General features: G+C 32.5%; 1 protein-coding gene across 3 annotated transcripts in view; it reads left to right on the top strand.

Moving 5' to 3' along the window:
- Positions 1–13,989, top strand: part of LOC129002476 (uncharacterized) — a 200,776-nt gene that overhangs the window by 185,530 nt on the left and 1,257 nt on the right. For all 3 annotated transcript variants that reach the window (XM_054430310.1, XM_054430312.1, XM_054430311.1), the window contains 4 exons: positions 3,052–3,103; positions 9,322–9,474; positions 10,195–10,385; positions 13,388–13,548. In XM_054430310.1, the coding sequence (XP_054286285.1) occupies positions 9,336–9,474; positions 10,195–10,385; positions 13,388–13,548 (491 nt within the window). In that variant the 5' untranslated portion in view covers positions 3,052–3,103; positions 9,322–9,335. The remainder of the gene's footprint in view (positions 1–3,051; positions 3,104–9,321; positions 9,475–10,194; positions 10,386–13,387; positions 13,549–13,989) is intronic.

The raw sequence follows: 13,989 nt of genomic DNA, 5'->3' as shown, positions 1-13,989 counted from the left end.
GTGTTAATAGATAATTTTTATTAGTTTGTGTATAATCATAAAATATGTCGCTAGAGCAGTCATATTGATAAACTAAAAACATAGGGATATTAAATTACTCTTGTACGTACCCATAGTATTTCTTATATTATGTATGTTTTTATTCATCTCAAAGCATAAAATGGAATGATTTAGCGTGGTATGGTTTTTTACAGTTGGTTGAAACCAAACAAATTGACTAGATACTTTGTATTGCTTTGAAAATAATCAAACAACATTTCTGACTGAACAAAACCCAAAAGCTGACGTGCAGCGTAGAGGTGGAACAGGATACATTTGTAAAACAGGAGACACATGTAAAAGAATCTGACGTGATAGTGTTATCGCTAAGTCACACAAAGCCACGGTATACCTTCCCCCCCGGCGAACATAACCTCCCCTCGCTACCCCTCGCTACCCCTGTCCACCCTTTTGAAACTCCCTACACGTCACTTGTAAATTACTGTCTCTGCATTTCCTACCTAGGCCTTCCCCGTATCTTCCGTCTTTTTGGTCCTTTATGCGAACATTTCATTTGATTAAAACTGAACCGGACGTTTGGATTTAAATCTCTGTGAAGTAATGTGTATATTTTATTACTTATATTTCAATTAATTTTGCTAGTGATAAATGTAATAATACCCCCGCCACAGAAAACCTGCAGACTAAGCGATTTTCCATTTACCTGGCTGAATTTCTACAAAGAAATTGCCAAATTCGATTAAAATATATCCATAAACAAGCAAAATACAACAGTTTATTTATTTTCCATGAGAGTAACATGGAAATTTAAAATTAAAAGTTTGTTTAATTATCTCCGTAACCGTTAGGCATACAACGCTTCATCATACAAAATTATTTCTTTGTTTAAGCTCTACAAAATGGTCTGGAAATAAATTGTTAAATTTTGTGTTTTTAGCGTCAAAAATTAGAAAAATATATTTTTATGGCATATGGCTACATTGGTTGTGTAGACGTAGTGGCTGTAGTACTCAACTCCATATGCTGATCCGATTCCCAGTGGATCGGCTCAGTGCCTTGATGCTTTTTTGTCATTAATCAAACAACAATGCCATATTACAAAAGGTCGACGGTTAGACACAGTAGAAACAAGATCAGAGTTTCGACCGTTCCCTTACATGAAAATTTATGAAATGGCAATGGTGTAAACATTAAAAACGTAACCATTGGTGAACACAACATTTTAAAGTGTCTTTGAAAGTTAAAGTTTACATTTTGAATTCGCTATCCCACTTATATTTCTATTTCACACTTTCCTTAAAATAATGAACGGATTGTTAATGGAAGTTTTTTGTAACTGCCTGCCGACTTCCAAAATGTTATAATAATAAAAATGATATAACTAGGTAAATAAGTATCTTTTTTTGGACATTTTAAAATATTTAGAACTATTTTATAATACAAAAATACATCTTAGTTTGAAGATTTTACTTGGCGGAACATAACGGCGAAAACCCGACTCTAATAGCATGTTTCGTTCCGAAGTTACGATTTAAAAAAAGAATAAATTAAATCAATGACATTCCATAGTAGAGATAAATTTAAATACCCAAGGACGCTGTCGCGAATGAATGGCGTTCGGCGATAAGGGACCTTTAAACCGATAAGATAACCATTCATTACCACCTCATTCATTCGTTATCTCTTTAAATGTTTAAAAGCCTACCTCGCTTTATTGTTGCTATTTTATCAATTTTCGCAATGCTGCCGTTTTTGACTCGGTTGTCCGTTTGAGGTCGGGTTTGCGGCATTTTATTCGTCTAAAAAAGACCTTTAATGTGATGTGCATATCAACCTATGCTTACCTCACAGATTTTCTTCTGATAGGCTACCTGAGGAGGTACCAGAACAAATAGTTTTTTTACAGATCATCACTATATTATTTTATAACCAGTGAATTTGTCTACCCATGCTGCTCCGCAGCGATGAAATATATATCATATTTGAGAAATGATAAGTTTTTATGATTTTTGTTTGAGACGTCAATCATGAAAATCAGTCAGGTATAAGAGCCAAGCGGACTCGGAAAATAAAAAACCAAATTTAACTCCCATAAGAAATACATAGGGAGCAAATTTCATTTATGTATAAGCCGAGTGGGACTGTAGATAAATATATGTCGATGCTTGATGTGAAATCTGTGTATACTTTAAATTCGATATATCAATCATGAAAATCGGTTGGGTAGAACAGTCAAACGAACTCGGAAAATAAAAACCAAAATTAACTCCCATAAGAAATACATAGGATAGCCGTTACCCAGTTAAGTTTCTTGATCATGTAGTCATGATCGGTCACTCCAGGGGTATCGATCACTGACTACGTGCAGAGTGATTGCCAAAGTGTAATCAGTTTATTTACAAGTTTTCAATCAATCAATCAGTTACACTGAGACACAAACTTGGATGCAAACCTCAAGCATGGATAAAGAATGTGGTTACTTAGTGTAGTTTAGTTTTGTTACTAGCTAGGATTTCATGTTTGTTTTTGGTTTTTTTTTTGCTAAGACTGTCTATTAAAATCCCGATGACTAAGGTGAGCTAAGTTAAAGTACCTTGTAACAGCTACAGTCATTTCTCAGGATCGAACTAACGACTTCTTGGTTACCAAGCAAACATAACTACCCAGCAACCCTGCAATTTTATTAACACGAGGCGTTTGTGCCATGTTTGAAACTACTGAATTGTTTATTCAAACTTACTTGAGTAGCCGAGTGAATAGATTACTCGCCTTGTGTTTAGAAAGTTGCCGGTTCGATCCTGACAACATTTGGTAGCCTTTGAATTTTTCGAAACTCGGTTCAAAGTATTCATTGGTTCAAATCACCCTTGGTCACTGGGGCTTTACATAATTCCTAGCCATGGTACCAGCTGACTAACTACTTTTCAGCTTTTTAAATTTTCAAAATAAGTATAGTGTCTGTTAGAAAGTGACACGGTCCATACAATTTATGAGGGTAGCTAAAATATTTCTTAATTAGTTTTGTTAATGGACTGTGTATTTTTGTTTCAGAATCTCTAAAACGACACAAAAACGTCACTTTCAGGACATGCCCTCTGCAAAGGTACGTGAAATATTTTGTTTTCTATTTATACTCTCAACAAAACCTGGGACTAATAATAAAATACTACTACATATAAACAAAATATTTACCAATAATTAAATGAATCATGTAATGGTAAATTTTGTTCTTAAATCTCCAGATTAATCTGGGGTTTTCCTGTAGTAATGAACATTTTAGCTTCTTGTAAATAAAAGTGTTTGTAAGCTTTTATTGTAGGAGAGCAGTAGACATATCTTTAAAATACCTATAGAATTATTCAAGTATAAATTTAAGAGGCTTTTATAAATATGAATATTTTAGTTTTCTTTTACATTGTTAGGCAAAATGCTACTAAATTATTTATTGAAATGTTTTGATCTGTAGGCTCATTCAACTCAGAACATGTGCTTTAGCACTGTTAAAATTTAGTTCCTTAGTTTTAGTCATCTTCTTCCTATAGCTTTAAATGAAGTGGTTCTCACATACAGAGAACTTTCTTCTCCCTTGAAGAACCTATTTTTTTTCTAAAAAGGCGGACATAAAGCTTAAGTTAGGCTGGAATCACAGGGTCACAATTGATACCATGGTTAAAATGAGGGAATGTATGTAATTACTGTATAGTTTGTCATACTCTCTAACATATGTATCATCGTACAATTAACTTTACAACCAAAATGTCCGAAGAAGTCACTCTACAATCTAAGAGTTCGGTTCGATCCTGAGATATCTTTAACGTTCAAAACTGGAGCAAACTGTACAGCACCATTATATTTTATCAAACGGTCCTATCTACAGAAACGGCTAGTAACCAAGCCACAACAAGATAACTCTACCTCACTCACCACGTGTGAGTTAAAATACGCCTAGGTGGTGACCAATAGTTATCTAAAAATCATTTAGTTCTATTTGGAAGCGTTATTGCTCATTTAGCAACACATTATTCCGCTCCACTCATTGATGACAATGACAACAACCTTTGTACTATGTTTAGGGTAATGCTGGATTATCAGACGCCAATCTCTCCCAACAACGCTCTGCTTTTAACCTACCATGTGATTTCGCCGATTAATGGCTGAGCTGTCAGCTACATTATTTGATTGCAGGGATTTTGTACTATTCGGTGTATTATACATTTATTTGTATTCTGTATGTTTTACATAACTCGATTAGCTCGACAGTAAATGATGATTTTTATAATGTTTAATATTAATGAACTACTAAAATAAAATAAATGTTATACCTTATTTCACACCGCATCCATATGAACCAAGTGGAACAAAAAAGAATTATTACCCACATTATTATAACGTTAAAACCATCTTTAGCTGATTCATAAGTATGTATATGTGATGATGAAATATGAATATATGAATGAAATATGATAGTATTATAATTCATAAGTATAAGGGAGTCTGTAAATTATATTGTTGAACCTGTTTTTGTATTATGACGGGATTCTCTATATCAGTTATTACCTCTCTATTATTCTCTATAGTTACAATTACCTAAGCTATTTAAACAACGGTGTAGGCAAATTTTGAACTCGCTTAGGTGATCGATTCACAAATTAAAGAGCAGACAGTTTTCGTTATTTCGATTTTCCATCAGATCCATAGCTCAAATGTCAACTGTTTGAATCTTAAATTAAAATCTACTTTGGTAAAGGGAGATTCAAATAATATTTAATCAAGTTTGTCCGAGGAAGTTTGCTTGTTCTCGCGATTTTAAATTTTTTTTCACTATCGATGCAAAATCTGTATACTAACTTCAAAAGTCATCGATTACGTAGCATTAAGTTTGCACTAAATTTCTTACCATTTATAAATTTTTAAATCGGCAATTAAGTTAATTATTGCAATGCGCGTACGTACAAATATATAAGCGAGCCATTGGAAATGGAAGTTTAGTAACAATACTGTACATCAAAGAGGCACTTTGAAGATTGAGAAAACTTGAACCTCACGATAATTGACATCTTGAAATTTACCAATTATGTACCGGTATTCATTACATTTAACACTTAAATATCGTAGTGCCTTGGATTTCGTATTTTGATCGGGATTTTTTATATATTTTAGATTAGATTTCAGTACAACAAATATAAGTATATTAACTGAATGTAATCATGGTAGACAACTAGGCATTCATCTAACAGCTAACTTTTAACATAATATAATAATATAATATATTAATACCCTGCAGTGCCGGAGTTTAATGATCCGAATATATAGAAGTTCAGTATAACGTGTTAGGTATCTGGTAGTGGATCTTTTAGGAAATTTTACACAAAATAAAAATATCATGAATTGGATAAGATAAGATAAAAAAAATCCGTTCGGCTACCCCCGCCGCAGCAAATCTGCAGACTAAACGTATTTACATTTACCTCATTGGATTTTCATTTTTATTGATACTAATTATCATTGTAATTATGATTTTGACTAATAATTTGTATATGAATTGTTTTGTTGTTAATGCTCCTGTTCTCAGTGACGTCATCAGCACGTCATGTCCGATGGTATAATCTGGGATTATCACAGACGACAATCTCACTCAACCACGCTGTGCTTTTAACCTGACATGTAACTCTGCAATTTGCTGGCTAAGCTGTATAAGCTTCAATCTATCATCACAACGTATGCGTGGCTTTTAGTGAAAGTAATTTATATGTTTATGAACATCGGCATTCTTTGTCAGTTAAACCCTAAACTGAATTATAGATTGACATATTTAATTTCAGTTTGTCAAATTTCCTTTTTAAACAAGCACTACTAACCTTAGGAATTCGTGCTTATCAAATCATTCCTTAAAATACGATTATGGACATTTGGCATCACTTGTTAGTACAACAAAAGTGTCATCAAGTTTTAAGTTGTGGAATATAGCCTATTTTTTGCCTGTTCGGTTGTAGTCATGTGTGTTGACAGTGTCAATTCTTTAATATAATTTTATTTTTCCCCTTTTAGCAGGCTTTTTGTGAATTGTTGGTTGTAAACATGAGTTTTCTGAAGCTGCCAATTTTGTTTACCAACATTTTCAAGTAAAAGTAATTGAAAAGCATGCTATGCTGCTATGTTATAGTAATGGTGCATTAAAATGCTCACAAACAACACATAAACCTACAAACGCCAAAAAAAAAATAAGGTAATTTTTATTTGACTGTATTTTAATAACTCTATACTTAAATATTTAGTACATAACAGTACATACAAAGACCACTTTTTACAAGTATGTATTTCAGTTCATGTTTTAAGATAATTTAAAATTTTACATAATAACATTCACATAAAATATTACCTCTGTTTAAAGTGGTACAGTAACAAGAGTATATATAAACGAACTCTACACAAATCATGAAGATTTGAACACGATCTGCCTCCTCGATAATGCAATATGACCTGATTCCAGTATCTGGATATTTGCATATGCAACGCATTCAAATATCACTTGGAGATTTATTCCTCTCGATGGATTATTAAACTTCCCTCTGAACATCCATAAATCAAAATATCAAACTGCAATCCATATACATTTTACAATATAAGAGGTCTTAATCGTATTTTTATTTTAATGATCAATTAGTTGTTTAAAGTGTGGGAAATTTATCATTACGGAGATTGACATCACTGCCTGTGAAAAATACTTTTGGACTTCTCATTAGCTGTAGTTAAGACTTAAAGTGGGTTCCGAACCATTGGTGATCATCACGTATGTAAACTATTGGCAATTGATGGATTTGAACTTGAGTCTCCGGCGAAGAAGGCTTCGTGTAGTTTAAATAACATAAATGATAAATTATTTGAATTGCATAATAGCTTGTATGTATAACCGCAATGGCTTTGAAATAAATCTTCTAAATATGTATAGCATGTGCCTTAAAGATTTAAATAAATCTAGTATTAAATAAACACGAAAATATTTGGTTAGCAATGGAACCAAAACGTTTATTCAATAAATTATATAATGTAAATTCATTGTTAATCCCCTGAGCTGTAGATATTATTGTAAGACTAGATTACTTACGTCAATAGCTCATTGAATCGTAAATTTCACTTCATGTTTCAGTACATGTTTCGACACACTGTCATCATCAGCTGAGTACTAACTTACTAGTTAGTAGTCAGCTGATGATGACAATGTGTCGAAACATGTACTGAAACATGAAGTGAAATTCACGATTCAATGAGCTATTGACGTAAGTAATCTAGTCTTACAATATATAATGTACATACCAAATTTAAAGTAGGATATTTAACATGGTAAATTATTTACATGAACTTTGTAGAATTCAATTAGTCTGTTGAACAGTTATTGATCACAAAACCACATAAATGAATAAACGTGTATAAATAAAAATATCGAGCTTAACTGTGGTTTTGTATAATCAATTTGAGGAGATGTTCCATTATTCCGAACCATCAAGCACAATTCGCCAATCCATCCAAATCAGTTTGACACGCGGTGGTGACATCCAACCACAGCCAATTTCCAAGTAAGTTTTGATAGGGTTTGACCTTGTCGAGAATCGACAGTGGTGTTATTTAGGCCTATAAATAACTTCTTGAGTAACATTAATATGACCTGTTGGTACTGTTACACGAATACAGTATGGTAAATTAGTTCAATAATTCAAGCATTATAAGAAATCTGAACGATTCCAATTTAAATACTCCAACAAAAATGATGTTTTTTTGTTGTAAAATATTGCGTCAAAATATGAAATACCTTAACCTGTAATGTTTAGTGTTTTAGTAATATTTAACTGATCAAGCGTCAAGTGTGAGGTAAACAGTTACTATTAATAGGTAGTATTATTTGATCTTACAGATAAATTTCAATTACTTACACTATTAACAGTAATTATGATTGATTCACATGTGTTCTGTGAGTTGTTGATGAATTTCATAAACGACATTAGTAGCCTTAAACATAAAAAACTATATAAATTCAACCACAGAAATAAAATTTTAGTATGGTTTTTAAAATTGTTTTTAAAACATAAAACGCTGTAAAATAAACCTCTGATTGTTTGTTAAGATCCTAGTATATCCATCGAAAGGGCCACAGTAAAAATAAAATGTCCAATTAATTCAGAAACGTGATTTTTCAACAATTTAAATGAAACGTTACTGCTCGTAACTCATTCAAGCAATTTACTCTGCGGGGAAACTCATTTCGTTGTAATACAAAGCTATTGTGAGAAATCCCTGAGGTAACAATGCGAAGCGTGCTTTTACCTTCTATGCATAAAGACCAAAGCTTTGCTGCTATTTACTAGTATATTTGCATTCTGACATAAAGTGTATGGTTAATCTAAATTATGAATGTGATATTTGAAATTTAAAAAAATGTTAAGCATTTCATTACATTGCTATTTTACCGGATGTCAGTGTTGATTAAATCATTAAACAGGTAACACTAAAGTAATAAAGGGTACAGCTTAATAATAATGTACAGCTTGTTTCTGAACCCTTTTGAAAAATGCATTTAAACGTAAAAACTCATATGCATATTTAAAAAGGTAAAAAAGGTGACAAAAAGGTAGCAAAAGACGAGATATTATATGTTTTACTTATCAATAATGTGTGAACGCTTTGATCAGAGAAAGAATCATAGTTGGGATCTTTTACCACAATAGGAGAGTTTTGTCCAGTTAAGTTTCTTAACTAAAAATAATACATTATTTAAAATCATTATTTCCAAAAGAATGTATTAATAACTACTTATCTGTGCTTGTTTTGTGTGCATGTTTATGCGTTTGGCACTTTTTATGGCTTTTAGAAAGACACAGAATTTAATCTAGTTTATTACCATCATTGATTGAGAGCCCAAAGACAAAATTATACCCAGTTCTAGTTACGATATCAGTTTTATGCAAACCAGTGACCTTCAGATTTGAAGGCGAGCTTATTGTATTACAATTAGTATTACTATTACTGATGCTAGATTCATTTATTAAAACCATTCAAACATGTATAAATATGTATGCGTTGGATTGAATAATGAATAATAATGAACATTCGTAACCATTTCACTTCAGAGTAAACTTATAATAATACTAAAAACTATAATACCTAACCTTTGGCGGGTGTCTCCTCCACACAGTATGTTGCACGTTGGTGATTCTCAACTAGAACTTCCAACTTGTTTCTTGTTTGAATACTCAAAGGAAGACTCAATATCCACTAAATTAGATGGTATAATTACAAGTTTATTTTGATCGCTTCCTTTTGTTCCAGAACTGTACCGCAAGATGATGAGGAACTCTTCTCTGAGCGCCTCAGGCTCGGACATTCCAGCCAGCATAGAGTACATCTCGGAGATCATCTACGAGACGCCTGCCACCAAGGTGCACTCGATACCCCCCTTCCCTGACTCGGCCGTCGCCACTGGTTAGTCTGTGCTCTGCATAGCATATAAACCCTGTACAGTAGTAGATTACAGTTATGTGTCACTAACTCTAGATACCAGACTAAATCATCACAACAACTACAGCCAACTGTTGAAAGGCAGCTCAGCTGCTTGGCCTAAGGCCTGAATACGTGTCCAGAAGCCGTGACTGTAAAAGGAGTCAACGCCATACGAGGATAGGTCATACAAAGGCCCTGCCACCCCACATTCATACAAAGACCGACAGAATGTCACTAGACCAGTCCGGAGAAAATCCAGTAGTTTTGTTGGTTCAAACTAGACCTAATCGTTCTTGATCAATATGCTTTCAATAAGCTGTCCTGACTTATAGAGTTAGCTGATTAAATTCCTAATTGCTCTGATATAACAAAGATTTTAATTTAACACACAACTTAACCTTGGAACCTCGTGTCTAGTAACCGTATAAATCAAAACAAATCACGGTGCATATTTAGACGCAAAGATGAAAAACCGATGTTGAGTACTCAACAATTGGTTATTGCACTAAACTTGGGTTCAAAAGAATCCGATTCTATTCCTGAAATTCTCAAAATTAATTTTTAAAACCAAAACTACTTGAGTTTTATCTTTCTAAATTCCTACTAATTTTAGTGAGACGTGAAACAGGTCAAATAAGCATATTATTTACTGTCAAAAATATATTTAACCTTCCACAGCCTTCTAATTAGAGGATTTTACAGGTGTTCCAGTGGTTAGAACAGAAGAGGCACTGATCGTCATCTTCGTGCTGATTCTGTGGGTCGCAGCGATAGCACTGTTTTTCAACAGGTGGGGAAAGATCCGCATGCTGGAGCCCTACCAGCCAAAGTTCCACCAAGAGCATCGCAGCAGCTGTCCCATGGTGGACATCAACCATCCGCCGATATCCCAGGTCTGCAGTAGTGATATGAACGGATATATAATTCAGCTTTAAAACACATTATACACTACTTCCCAATGCTGTGCAAAAACAAAAGTTATTTATTAGCGATTTATCATGTTAAATACATTTAAAAGGCAATTAGTGTAAGTGTAAATTTTTTTAAGCTCTACATTATTCTAATCAATTGATATTGAACAATTAATTAGGCTATGTATTTCACTATGTATTTCGTGTTAAGTATGAAATCAGGAATTTGATTGCAAGACAAATATGTTTGGCGAAACACTATCGTAATTTGCAGTTTTATTAAATGCCTCATCATCTTATATTTATGTATGCTATGTTTTTCCACATCATGAGAGTCGAATATGCAAATTACTTTAAGCCTTTATACAATAAATCCACTCACTCTAGTCGCTTGGGCACATTTAGTGACTGTAGATATCTGGTTACAGGCCACGGCTATCTGAGCGATTTTCAGTCCCAACGTAAAGGATAAGTTTCGATTAGCACATGACTTTTTGTTTTCAAATATTCATAGGTCAATTATCATTTTCCCTAGATTAGTTCTACTTTCAAATGTGTTTTAAGTAGCATAGTTTACACTCGATTTATTATGCTTTAGATTTTGATCATGCAAGGTAGTTTTAGTATAAAATACTTTTAGCTATTTACTTTTAGCTATAAAATACTTTTAGTACTTTTACCTATACTTCATATAGGATTTATATGAATTAAGCAAGAAAACATACAACTCTTTCTTCGAAGTAAACACATTAATGATGTGTTTCAATACTCTTCGCTGTTTGAGCACTATTAACATTTACAGATATGGTTTGAATTCAAATACAGGTTTCCAATTTTATATCCGTTTGAAATAAATAAGGAATCGTACAACTTGTGTTGGTTTTCACCAATATTTCACAATCGTAAAATAAATCTACGATTTCAACTTTCCTGTTAGCTGTATTCAACACTTACGATAGTATTTATTTTTTTTAAACTACAGTATTTGCCAAAATACTATCTTGGCTATCACGATTGTAAGTTGACTTTTAAAAAGGTATAATATGTCTTCAAAATAAATCAATGTATTACCTCTGTTTTGGATCCAAACAATTCAAATTCCATTTACCTATTTAGCATTTACATTTAGAGACTTAGCTAGATCTTAAGGCGTAGTGATATGCGTGTCATACAATTAGAAATCTTTTACTTTAGTGCAAGATGACATAAATAGGTCGCATAGCTTCAATTTGGTTTCAGTGATGTGATGAGTTTTTATGATTTCCGCAGTTGCATTTGTCTTACCAGTACATTTAAGGGTTACAATCAATTTAACAGGTAATCGAGGCTTTAATTATCACATAATATGAAAATTCCTTTATTTATTTTTAATTATAAGTAATTAGAGTTAGATTTCAAAGCATTTTTACTTTCCAAACATTCGATGGTACCTACTGATACTTCTAGGTTTTTACTAGGTTTTACTCTTAAATATTATGATGTATACCATTGTCATGTTAAAATTGTGGCGGCATTAAAAAATTACCTAAGTCATTTAAGCCGCTGGCAAATTGTGCTGGTAATTTTCGAAAAAATAAGAAAGATCAGTTAAGTTACTAGTTAGTTTAATAATCTATCGGCTTTTACTTTTAGATCTAAAAATAACTACTGTAACCGGTTATTTTATCTTACAATAAAAGCATCTAAACGTGAGGTTAGGGTTCTCAGTTATTACTCTTATATTTAACCGCTACAATATGTTTTTATCGTTTTAATTGCATTTTTAATTTATTTTTAACTCATCCAAACACTCAATACCTTTCCGAATTGAGAAACGCGGGCTCAGGGATATAGGTGGTAAATTAATTAGATACATTCAAAGAGACTCCCTTCTATAAATAGATCAAGAGGAATCCTTTGAATCCGCTCTTGGATTTGCTACCTGTTGAATTGGCATTACTATCTTTGTGTATGATCTTTGTGTATCATGTTATAAGAGTCAGCCGACAACAACAATTTGTATTTATATTACTATTTACTATGAATTGATTACTTCCTAAATGAAAATAACCTAATATAATTTTTACTATTCAGTTTAGTTTCTTGCTTGCCTTCTCAAGCTCCATCTCTGAATCTTGTGGTCAGTGGAACAGTAGTAACATACAAACACATATATTATACATTATAAATAATACTATACATACTATACATTCAAAGTAAAATACTTTTAAACTGTAATAAGTTAATGACGCTTCTATAGTAGCAATATTTTTGGGGGATTTCAGCTCAATAAGTTTAGTAGTATTTACGCTAATAAAAAAAAAAAAAAAAAACACACACACACATAATGTTCATGTTATATGATAGTGTCTAATAAAATTACACATGTTAGACAATGAAAAAGGTGTCTACATTCCCTTAGTGGGTATAGGGTGTGGATATAAAGTCAATGGTATTGGGAAAGAGAAAGAAAAATCATAGTGAATAATAATCCAACAAAATATGAATTATTGGTTGTAAATTGTAAAAAAATATATACTAAAACTTTTTGATTTGTACAACGGCCTATAATAATATAAACCAAATTAAACCCTTTTGAACGCAAATTGTTTTATAGAAATTTTAATGAAATCTGCCCTTATAAAAGTTTCTCTCAATGTAACTCAGATTTAATTTTTAAAGTCGAGAATTTACCTTTCTCAAACACTAAAATGTAATTAGTAATAGTTCACAATCGATGTTTTATTGATCATAGAGTGTTACCAATAGGTTTTACATTATTACTTTTTGATGATTAGATCACCAAACAGTAGATTCTTTTTACATTTTATTTGATCATGCACGAAAAAAAATACTTTTTTACAAAACAGCAGCTTAAGCTGCATATAGGATAAGCGTTAGGCTTTCATTCATTAAGTAGGCCTAAATGCTTCACAAAATTCACAAGTATATCTTTATACTCTGTTTCACTATCTGATGATCAACCCTACAATCCTATGTTTCAGCATCGGTCGTCTTTCTCCAAGTTCAACGTCAATTGTCTAGAGCCCCCGCCACACTTCGCTGCTGTCCCACCCACGTACCGCTCCCTGGCGAGGCCCAGGCAGAACTCCGTGTTCGTCGGAAGCTCCAACAACATGTTCGCCGTCCAGATCAACCCTCCTAGGTACGCCGGAGCTTGGGGATTTCTTAAACAATAAAAAAATGACGAAAATATAGACAAAATGACCAACAACTAAGAATTTTTGATAATTTTAATTATTTGATTAACGCATCTTGATATTGACATTGAATAATGTAAAACCTTATGGTTAAGAAACTTTTTAATATGATTGTAGAATCTATATGGACAAAGTATTATCTCAAGATTTAAAAAATTTTGTGATAAATGTATTATTTATTTGTCTTCAGATTAGTAAAACTAAACAACCATCATACGATTGGGGAAACTACTTGGGAAAAGTACTATTTTGAAGTTTGGCAATACTATTTGTTCAAATTAATATTTTTAGATTTGAAAAGTATTTGATCGCAACATTACCATAACATTGGGTGAACATAGTTGACCAAAGTAACGTTATAAGTTTGAAGAAATTATATGACTTAG

Source organism: Macrosteles quadrilineatus, unplaced genomic scaffold (assembly GCF_028750875.1).
Source record: "Macrosteles quadrilineatus isolate MER2022 unplaced genomic scaffold, UCM_ALF_1.0 Scaffold_9__3_contigs__length_116548681, whole genome shotgun sequence".
Taxonomy (NCBI): Eukaryota; Metazoa; Arthropoda; class Insecta; order Hemiptera; family Cicadellidae; genus Macrosteles; species Macrosteles quadrilineatus.
The sequence above is the reverse complement of the archived record's forward strand: the minus strand, read 5'-3'. Positions and strand labels throughout refer to the sequence as shown.